Raw genomic sequence first — 19,348 nt, 5'->3', positions numbered from 1 at the left:
GGGAAATTGAAAATTAGTTAATAATGTTACAAAGAATGGTATGCTGAATTAAGATGGTCTTTTAATATCATTTGGTCATTATTTTGTGATTGCTCCCCTATTGTTAGAAAAATATTTTAGATTTTCTTATTCGGTAGACCAAATGCCCTTGATAGTTCAGTTGGTAAAGAATTCACCCACAATGCAGGAGACCCTGGTTCAATTCCTGGGTCAGGAAGATCCCCTGGAGAAGGGATAGGCTACCCCCTCCAGTATTCTTGGACTTCCCTTGTGGCTCAGCTGGTAAAGAATCCGAATGCCTTGCGTGAGACCTGGGTTTAATCCCTGGGTTGGGAAGATCCCCTGGAGAAGGGATAGGCTACCCCCTCCAGTATTCTTGGACTTCCCTTGTGGCTCAGCTGGTAAAGAATCTGAATGCCTTGCGTGAGACCTGGGTTTAATCCCTGGGTTGGGAAGATCCCCTGGAGAAGGGAAAGGCTACCCACTCCAGTATTCTGTCCTGGAGAATTCCATGGACTCTATGGTCCACGGGGTCAAAAAGAGTTGATCGAGACTTTCACTTTCACTTATTAATTTATTTACTTTGGCCCCTCTGTAGGTCATGTAGGATCTTACCAGGGATCAAACCTGTGCCTCCTGCATTGAGAGCGCAGAGTCTTAACCACTGGCCCATCAGAAAAAGTCCTAGTCTTTCCTTATTTGCTATTGAGCTAATGTCTCTGTTACCAGGCAATTGAAAAATATTTCTCACAGGGATTCTGGGTTTAATTCTTATTCAGTGTGATAGCTTGAGAAACTCGTATGCTTCTAACTCAAGGCATTTCAGCAATGTGTTTATTTATCTCTGCAGTAGGTACAGATCCCAGATATGCAAGAAATAGTTCTGGGGAAAAAAACAGCACAGCTTTATTTCTGTTTTGAGTCAGTTCTGCTGAAGTTATCTCAAGCACTTCAGAGGTCTCTTATTCGCTGCCCCAGATTGGTTTTTGCAGTTTTAAATGTTACGTAAACCAATGAAAAAAGAGTGTAAGCACTGTCATTTTTTATAGCATTGTTATTTTTATGAAAAATAAATGCTTTGGCCTCAAAAAAAAAAAAAAAAAAGGCTGTTGCGAAAGTGCTTAATTGGGTACCACAACTGTAAAAGGTTTGGGAAATTCTTAAGCATTAATCGTTAATACTGCTTTCGGTTTTGAAAATGTCTTTAAGTTCTTATTCTGTTTTAGAGGAACCAAAATGGAAATGTTACCGAACCGAACTGGGGTCTGCTCGCCTGCTGCCCAGCAAAGCCAGTCTCCTGACACCAGGTCATAAAGGAAAGTACAGTGTTTATTTGCAGGCTGCCAAGCAAGGGAAAGGGCAGTTCGTGTTCGAAAGAGCCGAACTCCCTGATGGTTTTCAGGAAGTGTCTTTTAAGGACAACATTTGGGATGAGGGTTGATGGACTTTTTTCTGATTGGTTCATGGTGAGATAATTGGGTGATGGCTCAGAACTCTTAATCATTAACCTTCTGGTTCCAGCTGGTCTACCTACTTTCAGTCTTCCTACTTGTAGCATGTAGTCAGCTACATCCATCCGTGGCCTGGGTGTGGGAGGGATCTTAGTTATATATATATACCCTACAATTGTTTTATCACTGAAATATTGTTTAAGCTGTACTGACTAACTGCTTTTTCTTTGTTTCTGCATTCTCACTTCCCTCTTTGCTTTTTGGAACTCAGGGAAGGTCTAGGAGACTAAAGCCTTTTTCTACAAACAAGAAATTGGAGACATGGAGGGGCTTTTGCACCTGGGAGGGCCCCTCAGGGTCCTGCTGGGTCTCAGTACCCCCTTTTCTTTGATACTCCTCAGTCCTAAAGGGAGCAGGGGTGGGATAAGAAAGGGAATAAAGTTTTGGATAGAGAGGTTAATTATAAAAGTCATCTGAGGAACTCAGTTTTAGGGGGACTTGGTTTTGGAAACTCCTTGAGGGTAAATCAGATGTGTTTATGAAAATATGAAAAAAATAAGACTTGGAACTCAAGCTGACTTGTCCACAAAGAGATCTCAATGAAGCAAAAAAGCCCATTTGACCTTAAATCAAACGTGTATTAATTTGTATGTTTTAAGTTGGATAAAATATTAAGGTTATATGTGTATGTATTTTACAAATCATCTTATTGACTTTAAAAAGTTAACTCACCAACTGCTGGGTCTTTTCTTGTTAGGCAGGAGGACTTTTATCTTACACTGATAAGAAGAAATAGTATGTAGTCTTTAAATATTCTGTTTTGGAATTATATATATTATCATATAGAGGTATTCATCATATATGGTTAAGAGAGAGGAGACTATAAAATAGAATGGGTAGTATCATTCCATTTTTATAAAAACATGTTTAGAACAAGAATATATGGCAAATGTGAATGGTGGGTAGTGGGATTATGACTGGTTCCTATGCTCTTTATTTCTCAATTTTTATAACTGTGCTATAATTTTGTTTTACTTTCATAATAAAATGAGTCAATAAATTTCATAATAAAATTAATAAAAGTCATTTCTTAAAAAAAGTTGAGTGTGTTTTCCTAATTTATTAGCATAAATGGGACTAAGTCTTTGCTCCAAGGGATACTGACTCTTTGAACTTAAATGTTTTGGGTATTAACTAATTCTTCAGTATTCTAGGAAATGGTGCTCAATAGTTTAAAGCTATATTCCTAATCCTGTGAAAAACATCTTTGAGTAGGGAAGAACTGTTGTTCTAGAATTTTCTTAAAGCATCTCTGAATACACTGCTTTTCAAAAAATTTATATGCTGCCTAAAGATATGGTCTAAATCAGGGGTCCCCAAACTTTTTGGCACCTGGGACAGGTTTCGTGGAAGACAATTTTTCCACGGACAAAGAAGGGGGCGAGGGAGATGGTTTTGGGATGATTCCAGCACACTGCGTTTATTGTACACTGATTTCTTTCTTTTATTAGTGCATCAACTCCACCTCAAATCAGGCATTAGATCCCAGAGTTTGGGGATCCCTGGTCTAAAACTTTGGTCTGCTTTTAAATCCTATTATGTCAAACTTCAGTCTACTTTTCTTGCTCTAATGCCACTTAAATTCTTAAGTGAAAACGTACCTCCAGCTGAACTTGTCAACATACCATCTCCCAAGGTACCTCATGCTTTCTTGCTTTTTTACTTCTACCTCTGTGATACTTGGAATATCTCTTCCTGACAATTGTGTCAGCAAATTCTGTGCGGTTCCCAATGTCCAGTTATAAAACCATATGTGCTGTGACATCCTGGTTCCTGCAGCTAAAACTGAATTTTGCAACTAAACCCGTTTGCACGTATTATTTGTGCCTAGACATTTCTCAGATACCACCTCATATTTTTATGTTTATTTCTTAGTTCCATTTAAACTTACTGAGAGCAAGAAAGCTTGTCTTATATTTCTTTCTATCCCTTCATCCTCCTAGCATGGATGGACCTTTGCCTGGGGTAGGAGCTAAATGTTTATTTCTTGATCAGACAGTGGTGTCAGGTGTTGAGTCCAAGTGTTGGAATTTTTTGTTAACCAGTGATCCTGAATAAGGGGGGATCAACGCTTAGCTCATAACAATATGGAGGAATAAAAAATTGATAATTTGGCTGAATTGTCAATTGATATAGATAGCCGGTAGGGATTGACAGTATTTTTTTAAAAACTAAAACTAACACAAGAGCCAAGTGTTGGCATGGTTAGTACAAGACCCAAACTTAAATTTCACATAAATATTTCTTCAAGAAGTTTCTCCTGAAGTTCATTTTGGGTTTGATGGCCTCTTTGTTCTTAACCCTACCAGAGGCACAGGTGTGCTTTGCGTTCTTACAGCTACTGTTCCCAGAACCCAGAGATCTGAAGTGTTTGACGGTGGGTTCAGTGAACCCAGAGTTGCTCTGTTCCAGAACATCTTAAGAGGTCATGTGGGATTCAGTGAGTCATAGTATGTAAAGTGCTTTGTGTTCAAAATTAAGTATTTTTCTTCTGTTATTGGAAACTTAATTGTGTCACTTTTCAAACTTAAATTGTGACTTGAGGGTGTTTATTTGGTTAACGGTAGACACTTAGAGGGCTTATCTTTTTTTTTTGTTAAACAGTTTTATTTTGATTTATAGATGTTTGCCAGGACTAAATATAGCTGATGAAATATCTGATCTTTTCTGCTCAAGGTAAATGATACGTTACTTTATAAAAATACCGGGTACCGATAGAATTCACAGTTTGTATAAAAAGAGCCATTTGGTCATTTAATGTCATCCCAGGCTCCAAAGAAATGGTACCTTTAAGGATTTTGTTACTACATGAAAAATTACATGTTATTGGTTCAACCTATATCAGAATCGTCTTGGAATGTTTTAAATTTGTGTAATATGCATGTGCCTGCTTCCTACCAGGGGATTTTGGTTCCATGTTTTTGGGGTCCTAGCATGTGAATTTTTCAAAATGCCAATGGGTGCTTTTGGTTTATTGTAGGTCTGTTTCATTGTGGCATATATATGGCACTAGAGATGATGGAAATGGCAGGTAATAATGCCTTGGGAGTTACCATAATGGTTAAAGATATAAAAAATTTAAATTTTGCGCGCATGTGTGTGAGATGGTAGACTCATACTTTCATTTTGCCTTTTATTCAATGAATGTTTTGATTATTTTAAATAAAGCACTAAAAAGTTTATTTAACTATTTTCAGAGTTTAGGTTTAAACTCTAGAGTTATCTCAGCCTGAAAATTGCCATATCTGTGAATGCAACTTAAAATTTCTTCCATTTTGTTGCTTCAGGTTAATAAGTAAATTAAAAGAAGAAATAAAATTTTAAGTAAATAATTTCTTTAATATTCTTTATTTCAGAGGCTGATTTAATTGATTTATTTTCCTTATAAGTGAGAAGTCAGACACTGTCAAAGTTTCTCATAATAAAAAGTAATGGGTAAGTGAATGTTATATGGAATTTTGATTTAATGAAGTTTTGTTATTCTCATTGGGTTTAAGGTTGTGATTTCAATGTTTGAACACTGATTTTAGTGAATAAACTTTTTCTGTTGCAGACAGTCTTATCAGAAATACTCAATATTACAGGATCATTCTCTCTATATTTTTTGACAGTTAAGAGTGTTTAAAATAATTAGAATTAAAATCTTAATGAAATTCTTAAAAATCCTATTTTCACTTTCACAAAACAGCAAAAAGCTACATTGTATTGGATTTATTACTTAAATTTGTTACATTTTGTATAAATGAGTATGTAAGGAAATTTTAAAAATTCTAAATTCTAAGCTTTATTCTCAGATTTACTAAATCAGAATTTCGGAGGATGATTTTTACATTTAGCCTGGCTTGGAAATCACTATATTATGATGTGTTGAAGGATTATAGTTTTGGGCTTGAGGGTTGAAACTTGGAAGCTATTCTTTATTTGTTTAATAAATAAACTGTTCCTATTTAACAAATAAACTATTCCTTTGTCTCTTATTGTTTCTCATTAAGAGAAATTTTTGTTGGATTTCCACTAGTTGGAAAAAAATCTTCATGATTCATTTATGTAATTGTCAGAAGAGAAATATCTTTTACTTCAGAGGCTATATTGGTTGCTATTTTGTTTTTTAGCAACTTCATTGGATAAATTGCTTTAAAATCTGCCTCTTTGTGGATTAAGCAGAAAATAAACGTGGTATCTTTACTCTCATGATAGAGAATAAGATGTTATATATGACACCGAGTGTTCACATGATGTGGGATTTTGTGTAGAAACATGATGGAAAAATTAATGAGTTTCATTAGAGTATAGTAAGTATACTATAGTAATAATTTAGGAATAGTAATTTGTCTTTATAAATTGAGTACTGTATTCAGTAGTGAACCACTTCCTGATAATTCTTAATAACTTACCAGGAAATCAGTAAAAATGTAATCATCTAGGCTTCAAATATTGGCAAGACACTGTTCTGTTAGAAGATTGCATAGGTCTCAGTGAAAGGCAAATACTGTATGATATCATATATATCCACATATATGAGGAATCTAAAAAATAAACTAGTGAATATAGCAGAAAAGAAACAGACTAGCAGATACAGAGAAGAAACTAGTGGTTACCAGGGTGGAAAGGGAAGAAAAGAGGGGCAAGATAAATGCAGAGAATTAAGAGATACAAAGAATTATGTATAAAATAAATAAGCTACATGGATATGTAGTACAACACACAGAATATAGCCAATATTTTATAATAACTATGAATGGAATATAGCCTTTAAAAATTGTGAATTGTGCTATGTTGTACACCTGAAACTTACATTGTGCATCAAGTAAATATTCCTCAATTTAAAGAAAGAAGATAGAAAGGTCTCAATTAATTGCAGGCTCACTGATTGGTTCAGTAGCTCATGGTAGCCTTTCCTATCCTCATAATTATTAGAAATACTAGTGAGTAGGACTCAAGAATGAATTTCTGTTTCTATGATGTTATCATAGCTATCTTTCTCATGATAGTAAGGAATTATTGTGTTTTTGTCATTTTTCTTTCCTTCCAGTTTGAGTATTCAAGGACAATAGCCATCTGACTTTGGTTTTTCAACATGCAGAACAGATCAGGATATTGCAGTTTTTGTTGTGTATTCTATAATAACCTGGAGCAGGTGAGAAGATCCTATTACTATGGTTATACCACAAAGGACCTACTTGTAACTTTCCCTTCTTTTACACAAATTCATTTAACAGACCATATTGAGACTCTGTTAATGAGGAAATGTGGCTTGTAGGGATATGGCTATGAACAAAATCAGTTTCTTTTATTCATGGAGCTTACAGTTTGATGCACTAAGACAGAAAATAAGTAATCACATAAATTTAGTACATAGTATGTCAGATTGTGATAAATGATATGAGGAAAATAAAATAGGGAAGAACGTGCGATTTTAGGTAGAGTGGCCAGGTGAGGTTACAGAAGTGACATTTGAGCTGAGATTTGAATGGAATGTGGGGATAGGGTTTGCTTATATCTTGGGGGGCAGAATTTCTAGGTTAGAGGGACAGGATAGCAAGGATAGAGACCCCAAGGCAGAAGGGTGGGATTACATCCTGATCATAATTTTTAAGTCTCTTAAGTTGATAATGCGTTTAACACACCTAACCTACTGAACATCACAACTTAACTAGCCTACCCTAAAAGTGCTTGGAATACTTACATCAGCCGACAGTTGGGCAAAATCATTTAATGCAAAACCTATTTTATAATGATTGGGTAACATGTAATCTATTGAATACTGTACTAAAAGTGAAAAACAGAATGGTTGTATGGGTCATTTACCCTTCTGATAGAGAGACTGGTCTCCCTTTGCCTTTGAATCCCCTCCCCTGAGCACAGGTACAGACCACTTGCTTGTTTTTCTTCCCTTCATGTCCTTCCTGTTTATCTTTCTTACAGCCATGGTTGTGCAGGAGTCCTTTTACTCATTTCCAGTTAGTTTTCAGTGAGAATTGTTTCACATGTAGATGTATTTTTGATATGTTCATGGGGAGAAGTGAGCTCCATGTCCTCTAATATTCTGCATTGATTTGCGCTCCCCTTAAATGGTTTTCAGATGCGTATTTTAGAATTGCTTTATATAAAGGGTATATCAATTTATACTTTTACCCAGGAGTATGATGAATGTATATTGTGATGCTCTCACTACTAATGAGTATTACCCATTAGTATGTTTACCCATTAGAATATTTAGAAATATTCATTTTCTTTTTACTTCCTAGCATATATCCAGTGACCATCACAGATCCTTGATCACACAGAAGAGACAACGGATGGGTGCTGCTAGTTTGATGGAACGTTTCTTGCAGGATGTACTGCGGCACCACCCATGTGATTATCAAGAAAGCAGGTAGAGTAACTGAGTGAAATAATATTAGTATATTCATGTGTGCTAAGTTGCTTCAGTCATGTCCGACTCTGTTCAACCCTATGGACTGTAACCCCACCAGCCTCCTCTGTCCATGGGATTCTCCAGGCGAGAATACTGGAGTGGGTTGCCATGCCCTTCTTTTTTTTTTTTTTGCCATGCCCTTCTCTAGGGAATGTTAGTACCTAGTTATATATTACAGTAGATGTTTGTGTTAACATCCTAATATTTCCTAAAGTGAATCTTTGAATCAGGGAATATAAAGTGAACCTTTATCTAGTAACTTATCTTTGCAGTTGTTTAAAAAGTTTTCCTAAGTTAAGTAAAAAAAAATCTCACTCTAAAAGATAGGGACTACGTATGCTTTTTCTAAAGAAAAGTCAGGCCAGTAAATAATTGTGTATCATCAAGAATGTCGCAGGGTTAAGCAGGGTAAAAATGTGGGAACAAACATAACTTTAACATGATTAGTAACCAAAAGTTGGTGATAGTAGCCAAGTAAGGATAGTCAAGGTAAAAATTAATCCCACATTAATGGAACTATTTGCTAACTCTATGCTACTCTGTAAAATAGAATCGATTATTTTTATAATTTGTCAGTATCTTGACAGCTTACTCTTTTATTAGTATATATGGATTGTTTTAGTAAAAAGAAATATTTTGATAACATTTTAAAAAGTTAATGTCCTGTGTTGAAGAACTTTGGTAGAAAATCAGATTATGTACTCTGATTGCTGCTACACTGTATAAGATAAAGCAACATAGATCATTAGCACACCTGTACAGTATTAGTTGACTTTAATCCTAGCATCAGAATAAAGGATAAACTTTTTGAACACTTTGCAAGTCACTAACCTAAAACTTAGCAAATAAGGAAAAAGTTATGATGGGGATAAGTTAGGAAAAATATAATTGTTTTCTTAGCTGGTGGAAAGATGGAATTAACCTATCTTGAGGTCAGTATAAATTACCAGTTTATAGTGTATATAAACAATGCTTCAACAAATACATTTATCATGCAACTCTTTCTGTGGAGTAGATTTCTAGACTGTGAACTCTTGGGCTAAAGTTTATGGACATTAAAATATTTTTTAACTTTGCATTTTAGAATAATTTCAGACTTACAAAAATTTAGTTGCAAAACTGGTACAAGGAATTCTTCTTGTGTAACATTCACCTAGCTTCCCCAAATGTTAAATCTAAAATAACCGCAGTGGACTCCCTAGTGATAGTCGATAAGAATCTGCCTGCCAGTGCAAGGGTCACGGGTTTGATCCTTGGTCTTGGAAGATTCTGCATGGCATGGAGCACCTAATCCTGTGTGCCACAACTAGAGCCCATGAGCCTCAACTACTGAAGCCCGCAGGTCTACAGTCTGTGCTCAACCACAAGAGAAGCCAGCACAGTGAGAAGCCCGTGCCCCTCAAGGAGGAGTAGCCCTGTTCCCCGAAACTAGAGAAAGGCTGCATGCTAGCAAGGAAGACCCAGTGCAGCCAAAAATAAATAAGAAAAATAAAATGACCACAGTACAGTGATCAAATCCATGAAATCACCATGATACCATACTATTTATAGAACTGATTCAGATTTTGCCAGTTGTGTTTACTAATGTCCTTTTTTGGGACCAGCATTCCATCCAGGACCACTCAGTGCATTGAATTGTCACATTTCTGTACTTTCCCATAATCTTGAGTAGCTCCTTAGTCTGTCTCTGCTTTTAAGACCTTGACACTTTTTAGAAGAGTACTGACCAGTTATTTTGTAGGAAGTTTTCTAAATTTGGGTATGCTTGATGTCTTTGTATTTTGTTGATGATATCCTTTGTTGTGCAAAAGCTTTAAAAGTTTAATTAAGTCCTGTTTGTTAATTTTTGCTTTTGTTTCCATTGCTCTATGAGATAGATCCAAAAACATATTGCTGTGATTTATGTCAGTGTTTTGCCTATGTTTTCCTCTAAGAGTTTTATAGTATCTGGTCTTACATTTAGGGTTTTAATCCATTTTGAGTATATTTTTGTGTATGGTGTTAAGAGAAAGTTTTAATTTCATTCTTTTTCATGTAGCTAGCTATTCAGTTTTCCAAGCATCACTTATTAAAGAGACTGTCTTTTCTCCATTGTATAATCTTGCCTCCTTTGGGCTTCCCTGGTGGCTCAGATGGTAAAGAATCTGCCTGCAATGCAGAAGACCCAGGTTCGATCCCTGGGTTGGAAAGATCCTCTGGAGAAGGGAATGGGCAACCCACTCCAGTGTTCTTGGCTGGAGAATTCCATAGACAGAGGAACCTGGCAGGCTACAGTCCATGGGGTCCCAAAGAGGCAGACACAACTGAGTGACTTCCACTTTTCATAGATTGAGCATAAGTGTGTAGGTTTATTTCTGAACACTGTTCTGTTTCATTGATCTATGTATCTATTTTTGTGCCAGTACCATACTGTTTAGATTACTGTAGCCTGAAGTTAGAAAGCATGATTCCTTTAACTCTGTTCTTCTTTCTCAAAATTGTTTTGGCTGTTGAGGGTCTTTTGTGTTTCCATACAACTTTTAAAATTATTTGTTCTAGTTCTGTGAAGAAAACCTTTGGTGTTTAGATAGGGATTGCAGTGACTCTGTACATTGCCTTGGGTAGTATGTTCATTTTAATAGCATTGATTCTTCCAGGAACGCAGTGTATCTTTCCATCTGTTTGTATCTCTGTCAGTTTCTTTCATCAGTGTCTTACAGTTTTCTGAGTACAGATCTTTTGCTTTCTTAGGTAGGTGTATTCCTAGGTATTTCATTCCTTTTTGATGTGGTGATAGATGGGATTGTTACTGTAATTTCTCTGATAGTTTATTGTTAGTGTATGCAGTAGACTTCTGTATATTAATTTTGTATCCTGCAACCTTATCAATTCATTGGTGAGTGCTAATTTTTTTTTTGGTGGTATCTTTAAGGTTTTCTCTGTATAGTATCATGTCATCTGCAAGCAATGACAGTTTTACTTCTTCCTTTCCATTTTGGATTCCTTTTGTTTCTTTTTCTTCTCTAGTTTTTGTGACTAAGACTTCTAAAACTGTTCAATAAAAATGGTGAGAGTGGGCATCCTTGTCTTGTTCATCCTTGTCTTGTCTTAGAGGAAATGCTTTAGACTTTTCACTGTTGAGTATGATGTTAGCTGTGGATTTGTCACATACAGCCTATTTTGTTGAGATATGTTCCCTTTATGCCTACTTGCTGGAGAGTTTTTTTGAAATCATAAATAAATGTTGAATTTTGTCAAGAGCTTTTTCTGCATCTACTGGGATGATCATATGGTTTTTATTCTTCAGTTTGTTAATGTGGTATACCACAGTGATTGATTCTGCAGATATTGAAAAATCCTTACATCCTTGGTAAATCCCACTTGTTTGTGGTGTATGGTCCACTTAATGAATTGTTGGATTTGATTTTCTAATATTTTGTTGAGCATTTTTGTGTTTGTGTATCAATGCATAAGTGATACCGACCTGTAATTTTTTTTGTATGTGTGATATCTTTGTTTGGTATAGCATCAGGGTGATGCTGGTTTCGTAGAATCCTTTGGGATTTCCAACTTGTTTGGTTTTATGATTCTACCTTCCTTTCTGTCCTTAGCCAAATGTTACAAAATTAATTTATTTTGAAACTCTTTGTTCTAGGAATCTGGCCCAGGATAGAAAGAATGTAGCATTTATTATGCATTGAAAAATCTTAAACGGATATTAAAATATTTTTATGGAATTTTTTTCCCCTTATTTTTTAGATCACTGCAAAATGAGAGACTTCATATGACTACTGTGTCACCTTCAGAAGTGGTTCCTAATAATGATTTTAGTCCTGAAATAAAGACCGAGGATGCTGCTGGAGTCAGAGAAGAGATATCTACCAAGGCATCTGAACCCGTTGAAAAGTTTTATTCTAGGCCTCAGGGATATATACATAGTGTTTCAGATCGACCATCAGTTATTCAAAAACTGGAGAAAGGACAACAGCATCCCTTGGAGTTCATTCATAAAGTTGGGAGCAGTATGAAAGAGTTTAATCCAGTTGGTCTTGGTCACAGTACAAATAACAGACAAAGTGTAATCTGTTCATTAGCGATTTCTAATGTTCTTGTTAGTTGTTTACCTGAAAGTTCTCATGAAAGACCAGTTACAGCTGACACTACTACTGGTTTATCACTTGGAGTCCCTTTGGATTCAGTTAACAAATGTGACCCAAACAAAGTTGACAAATACCTTAAACAGCTAGACAAGGGCTCTAGAAACCCTATGCTACCATCCCATCCAGAAACTTCTTCAGTTCCATATCAGAAACCTGAGGAGTTAAACAGAAAATCGTTACGTATAAATTCAGATAAGTTGACCTTACAGGAAAATGTAAATTCTCAGACTAAAGCTTTGTCAACTGGCTTTAAAGTCCATGAATTTGCGGGTACTGAAAACTCTTTAAAATTGGAATCTCTTTCTAAATTTGCAGTAAGTCCAGTAGTCAACCTGAATAAAACTGACATGCCTTCTAATAAAGGAATCTTTGAAGATGACATTCTAAAGCACCATGAGAAATTCTTTCCTAATATGGATCATAACCAGGAAGGAAAGCATTTGGTTTTTAACAAGTCAGCCTTTTTGGAACAGAAGATCTCAGTGAGTTCTGAAATGAAGTCTGCTGGTGGCTCTCTTCAATCAGCATCTGATCACTGTGAAGAGGCTGAACCGGCCCTTTGGAAGGGGGAGCAAACTGACCAAGAAGATAAGAACTGTGAATCAAGAGATTCTGAAGTAGGTTTTGATGGCAGTTCCTCTTTTTATTCACTGATGGACCAATCCAAAGGGACTGCTGAGGAAATTAACCTTTCAAAGGAAGTACATACTGATTTGCAATATAAGAATAATACATCTTATATTTCTGAAATAAGCTCTGATTGTGATGACTCCCTTCAGTTGACTACCAGCAGAACTCAAGTGAAAGATGGAAGTGTTCAAAAGGCAAGGCATATTAGGCTGGTTGATGAAAGCTATGAATCCAGTGATTCTGAGATGAATTTTGATTGTGATGCCTCACTTCAGTCAACTGATGACTCCCCTCAACAGCCTGAGAAAGATGTAAACCTTCCTACGGGGGCGCTTGTTGGCTTGGTTGATATGAGCTATGGATCTAGTAGCTCTGAGATAAGTGCTGATTCTGTTTTCTCGCTTCAGTCAATGCCTGGCCAACTCCCAGTGACCGTCACAGAAACAGAACTTCGGAAGGAGGTTCACATGAGCTTGGTTGATAAGAACTATGGATCGAGTTGTTCTGAAACAAGTTTTGATGGTAACGTTTCTCTTCAGTCAGTCTTTGACCATCCTCACGTGGCTGTCAGTGAAAGAAACCTGGAGGATAGGCTTGTCTCTCTGAAAGACAGGAATTATAAACCCAGTAGTGCTAAAGCATATCTTGATTGTGATGTCTCTCTTGAGACCAGGTCTGATGGACCTCAGAAGGATGTTGAAAATATCAATCTTCAGAAAGAAAAGAATGGCCTTGTGGATGTGAACTGTGAATTTCATGGTCCTGAGATAAAGTTCCATCTGATGCAAACAGATCCTCAGTTAGTGCCTGCCCAATCTCAAGTAGCAGTTAAAGAGGTGAATGCTCAGGAAGTAGTTACTGACCTGGAGAATAAGAGTGTTAAGTCTGGCATTTCTGATCTCAGTTTTGAATCTCACCCTATAGGTGCTAGTGGTGAAATAAATATGAAAGCATTAAATGTTGATATGGAAGTTAAGAGCTATGGATGTTCCAGTTTTGAGTCCACTTTTGACTCTGATTCTTCTTTTATGTCAGTTTCTGAGTATCCTGAGCTGGATGTTGAAGAAATAAGTAAGCATGTTAACCTGGAAGATGAGAGCTTTGAATCAATTAGTTCTGAAATAACTTTTTATTCTGATAGTCCTCTTCACTCAGTAATTGACCAATCTCAAGTAACTGTTTATGAGGAGGATCCTATTGATCTGGAAAATAAGAGTTGTGAATCTTATGTTTCTGAAATAACTTTTGATTCTGATGTGCCTCTTTTTTCAGGGACTTATCAACCTGAAGTAGTGGTTAAAGAAACATTCGTTCAGAAAGAAGCGTGTACACACTTAGGAGAGAAGGATGATGTGCCCACCGGTTCTGAAATAAGTTTGGCTTCTTATATCCCTTTTCACTCAGTGATTAACCAACCAGAAGAAGCTGTTAAAAACCTAAATCTTGAAAAAGAAGAGTGGGTACACTTAGAAAATAAGGAAAATGAATCTAGTGATTCTGAAATTTTTGATTATGATATTTTTCGTTCAATGACTGGACACTCTGAAGAGCCTATTAAAGAAGGAAACCTTCAGAAAAGGGAGAATATACACTTAGAAAATAAGGATAATGTACCTATTGTTTCTGAAAGCAGTTTGAAATCTGGTATTACTTTTCATTTAGTGACTGGTCATCTTTCCATAGCTATTAAAGAAATAAACCAAAAAGAAGAACATGTGAATTTAACAGATAAGAATAATGAGTCAAAAGTTTCTGAAACAAGTTTGGATATTGATATCCCTCTTCAATCAGTAACTCATAAACCGGAATTGATTGTGAAAGAACTAGGGCTTCAAAAAGAAAAGCATGCTAAGTTAAAAGGTCAAAGTGCTGAATATAGTGATTCTGAAATAAGTTTAGATTCTGATTATTCAATGACTGAACCTCAAATAACTGTTAAAGAAATAAGTGTTCAGAAAGAAGAACGTGTTGGTCTAGAGAACAAGAGCGATAAATGTAGTAGTTCTGAAATAATTTTGGACTCTGGTGTCCCTCTTCAGTCAATGAATGAAAAACCTCAAATGACTGTTTTGAAGGAGGACCATGTTGACCCAGAAGAAGAAAGTACTGGACCCAGAGGCTTTGAGAAAAAATTGAATACTAGTAACTCTCTTCATTCAGTCATTGACCAACCTCAGCTAGCCCTTTTGAAGGAAAAACATGTTCATTTGGAAGATACAAACAATGAATCTAGTGATGGTAAAGTAGATTTTGATTCTGCTGACCCTCTTCAGCCATTGACCGAACAATTTCAGGAAGTGGTTGAAGAAACAAATGTGCAGAAAGAAGAGGATATGAGCCTGAAGAATAAGGTTGATGAACCTAATGATTATAAATTAATACATAATTCTGATGTTTCTCTTCCATCTGTGTCTAGTCAACCTAAAGTGGCTGTTAAACGAATAAACCTCAAGAATGAAAATCATGTGTACTTGAAAGATAAGAACAGGCAAGATAGTGGTTATTTTGCAATGAGTTTGAATTCTGATCTCATGGATCAGTCAGTAGTTGACCATCCTCAGATAACTATTTTGGAGCAAAAGCATACTGAACTAGAAGATAAGCACAATCAATCTTGTGGTTCTGAAGTAAGTTTTAATTCTGTTGACCCCCTTCAATCAGTGGCCAACCAGCTTAGACAAACTGTTAAAGAAATAAACTCTTGGAGGGATGAAGTTGACGTGGAAGATAAGAGAGATGAACCTAAGCATTTTGAAATTGTATCTGACTCTGATGCCCGTTTTCAGTCAGTGGCTAGCCAAACTGAAGTTGTTAAGAAGGTAAACCTTCTGAAGGAGCGTGTTGACTTGGAAGATAAGGTTGTCAAACCTAGTGATTCAAAAATAAATCTTGTTTCTGATGAACCTCTTCAGTCTGTGGCTAATGAAGTTCAAGAGGCTGTTACAGAAATGAATCTTCTGAGGGACGGACCTGTTTGTCTGAGTGCTAAGAGCTATGAACCTAATGATTCTGAAATCATTTTTGTTTCAAATACCCCTCTCCAATCAGTGGTTGAGCCACACCACGATTTGGAAGAGCAACAAGCCAATTTGGAAGATAAAAGCAATGACCCTTGTGGTCCTAAGATAAATTTTGTTTCTGAATGTCCTCTTCAGTCAGTGACTGGCCCGCATCAAAAAAAAGCTGTTAAAGAAATAGGTCTTTGGGAGGAAGACCATATTTACCTGGAAGATAAGAGATACAAACTAGGTGATTTTGAAGTAAGTTATGATTTTAACGTTGACTTTGTAGCTGGTCATTCTACTGTGGCTGTCAAAGAAATAAACTTGCAAGAGGAAGATCAGAATGACCTAGAAAATAAGAACTGTGAACTTAGTGTTTCTGAAATAAAATGTGATTCTGGTGTTCATCTTCAGTTAGGAGTTGACCAACCTCAAGTGGTTTGCAAAGAAATAAATCTTCAGATGGAAAAGCATCTTGACATGCAAGAAGAGGTTAGTGAACCTAGGGATTCTGAAATAATGTGTGATTCTGATGTTCCTCTTCAAATAGTGATAAACGAACTTGAAGAGTCAGATAGAGAAACAGATAAGATGCTGTTTGTGGACCTGACAGCAAGTGATGATGACTGTGAAATGATTTCAGATTCTGATGTCCCTTTTCAGCCAGTGATTGATTCACCTCAAAGGACTGTCAAAGAAATCAGCTGTATAAATGCAGAAAGTTTTGACCTAGATGAGAACTGTGACTCTTGTGATTCTGAACTAAGATATGTTTGTGAAGCCTCTCCTCAATCAGTGAAAAACCATTCCAAAAAGGTCTTCAAAGTAGTAAAGCAAAAGCAAGATTATATTATTTTGGAAGAGACAAGCTGTGAGCCTTATGTTTCTGAACTGAGTTTTCAAATTGATTCCTCTCATCAGTCTGTGACTTACCAGTCGCAAGAATCTGAAAAGAAAAAGGCAAAATATAGTGACTCCAAAGATAAGAGCTGTCAATCTAGTGGTCCGAAAAGAAACTTTGAGTGGGAGGAGACTTCTCAGCCAGTAACTCAGCAACAGCAGAAGGTCGACAAAGGAGTCAACCTTTGGAAAGATGTAGAAAATATTGGCCTAAAAGATAAGAACTGTGAATCTGGTGTTTCCACAATGGATTTCAATGCATCTCCTGGATTGGTGATCCATCAAATGCCTGATCAAGAAAACCTTCTGAAGTTAAAACATACTGATCTAGAAAGTATGATCTGTGAACCTTGTGGTTCTGGGGTGAATTTTCAATGTGATCCTTCTCTCCAGTCTGGCAATGACCAGCCTCAAGAAGCTGTTAATAAGATCAACCTATTTAAGAAGATGTCTTTTGACCAGAGAGAAACAAACCATAATAATTCCCATTCAGACTCTGTTCCCATGGTTGATTCTATAAGGGACTTGGAAAAAGCAAAGGAGGTCATAGAAGATGATCTTCATGAACTACTTCCTAAAGACTTGTCTCCCGTCCCTCCTTCATTTGTGGGGAAAATGTGGTCTCAGATAATGAAAGAAGATGATGTGCAAATGAGTGCTCTTGTGAAGGAATTTAAGAAAGGTCATTTGTACTGTTACTTTGTTAGCGACTGTGAGATGAGAAAAATTAAAAAAAAAATTTTGAATGAAGAAAAAAAGATGACCTGGACTGACCTCAATCAGGACACCACATCATTTCAAGTTCTCTCAGATTGTGATGATAATGTGGGTGGTATTTCAGATATTGATGACTTTTCAGTGGCTTTAGATAAACTTAATCATTATCCTTCAACAGAGAGGAATCATGAACAAACATGGCGAGAAGCCTCTCAAGGCCAGGCTATAAAAGTGAGCCATGGAACTCAAACCAATCTCACAAGTCACCCAGGGACAAAAAGAAGAATTAGTGGACAAGAGAAAGACTCTCCAGTAAGGAAGCATTTACTTTTACAAAACGACGGGAAATCAAGAGAGAAAGTGAAAAAAAATGAATTTCCCGAATCAGGTATTAGTGTTTTGAAGCCTTTGCAAGCAAATACCTTAATTTATATTCTTTCTTCAAATATTAAGTTGAAGAAAGGTGAATCCAACAGCTTCTCTAAAAGGAAGGATGGTAGTAGAAATAATTGGAATATTAACATACAGTACAAATTTAACCAGAGTTCCTTTAATTGTTATGACCCATTGAATAAGCAGATTGTAATCGATCCTTCTCTGAACATAGAAGTACCAGGGTCTGACAGGAATAATTGTGTTGAAATGCATGTTAGCCACTTAAATTCCAATGCAGGAGATAATGATCCTTATGTACAAAGCTCTGCTTCAGTACCTTTTGTGGCAGTGTCAGCAGGACATGAACTAAAGACACAGGAGGCCAGTGAATCTTCTGTGTTTCCAGAAAAGTCCAGGATTTTCAGTTCTAGTGAAATTTCAAAAGAATGTAATTTCCAATCAACTTTTTCAAGTCGTGATGTTGCCAAAACTTCATCGAAATCATTTAGAAAAAGGTTTTTGAAAAGTAAAAGCAAAAATCAGAGAAGGAAGGTAATAGCTAATAATAAGCCAGATTTTCCCAAAAAAGGTTGTAGATCAGTTATTCCCCAGCAAAATACCAGAACTGCTTCAGAAAAACGGTCGATTTGGATTCAGAGCAAACTAAGTGATATAATTAAAAAGTATATTCCAAAATACTCTGTTTTTTTGCGTCACAAATATCAGTGCAGGAGCACTTCCGTTAGGATGCATGTTAAGAAGAAAAAACCTGATGTTAGTAGGTTAAAGAAGGTGAAGAAACCAGCTAACGTGCTCTCAAACGCCTCAGTTCTGTCGGCAGGAGCTGAAGAGCAGTCACGAGCTATAGCAAGCTCTTCTCCTAAGCAACCTGTGCAGACACCTTCCAGCGCTGCACGAAGTAAGAAGAATGGTAATAAAAAACACCCTAGAAGACAACAGAGAAAGCCTTATAGACCTATTAGAACATATGATTTGAGAAGTTTGTTTTCTGGTGTATCATATTCAGATAGAATGAGGACTCGATTCTCTAACAAATTATGAGGTAATGAAGTAAACTAGAGGTGTTTCTGTTAAGGGCTGGTTGAAGATTCAGTGCTTCAGTTGAAAATATATTTGGTACCAGTGTACCACCTAGTGTAGCTTTCCTCACTTTGCTGAAAAAAGTGAACCTTCAACTATTTTGCTATAGCCTTATTTTTCAGGACTTTTAATATTCATTTAAAAAAATTTTTATTTTAATTGGAGACTAATTACAATATTGTGGTGGTTTTGCCATACATTCACATGAATCAGCCATGGGTGTACATGTGTTCCCCATCCTGACCCACCCTCCCACCTCCCTCCTCATCCCATCCCTCTGGGTCATCCCAGTGCACCAGCCCTGAGCACCCTGCCTCATGCATCGAACCTGGGCTGGTGATCTGTTTCACATATGTTAATATACATGTTTCAGTGCTATTCTCTCAAGTCATCCCACCCTCGCCTTCTCCCACAGAGTCCAGCAGTCTGTTCTTTACATCTTTTTCTCTTTTGCTGTCTCGCATATAGGGTCATCGTTACCATCTTTCTAAATTTCATATATATGTGTTAATATACTGTATTGGTGTTTTTCTTTCTGACTTACTTCGCTCTGTA

At 36.5% G+C, this 19,348-nt stretch overlaps 1 protein-coding gene across 1 annotated transcript; it reads left to right on the top strand.

The window, feature by feature from the left end:
* The first annotated feature begins 4,062 nt into the window (after window positions 1-4,062).
* On the top strand, window positions 4,063-18,848 carry ZDBF2 (zinc finger DBF-type containing 2). Its single transcript, XM_043445637.1, has 8 exons — window positions 4,063-4,187; window positions 4,492-4,542; window positions 4,868-4,946; window positions 6,544-6,648; window positions 7,760-7,887; window positions 11,668-14,308; window positions 14,441-14,745; window positions 14,863-18,848. The coding sequence occupies exons 4-8, from the start codon at window positions 6,589-6,591 to the stop codon at window positions 18,752-18,754; spliced, it is 7,026 nt and encodes a 2,341-aa protein (XP_043301572.1). The 5' UTR covers window positions 4,063-4,187; window positions 4,492-4,542; window positions 4,868-4,946; window positions 6,544-6,588; the 3' UTR covers window positions 18,755-18,848.
* The last annotated feature ends 500 nt before the right edge of the window (window positions 18,849-19,348 follow it).

The sequence above is a fragment of the Cervus canadensis genome, chromosome 24 (genome assembly GCF_019320065.1).
Source record: "Cervus canadensis isolate Bull #8, Minnesota chromosome 24, ASM1932006v1, whole genome shotgun sequence".
NCBI classification, from domain to species: domain Eukaryota; kingdom Metazoa; phylum Chordata; class Mammalia; order Artiodactyla; family Cervidae; genus Cervus; species Cervus canadensis.
Note: the sequence above shows the minus strand (reverse complement) of the source record. Positions and strands in the feature narration are given on the sequence as shown.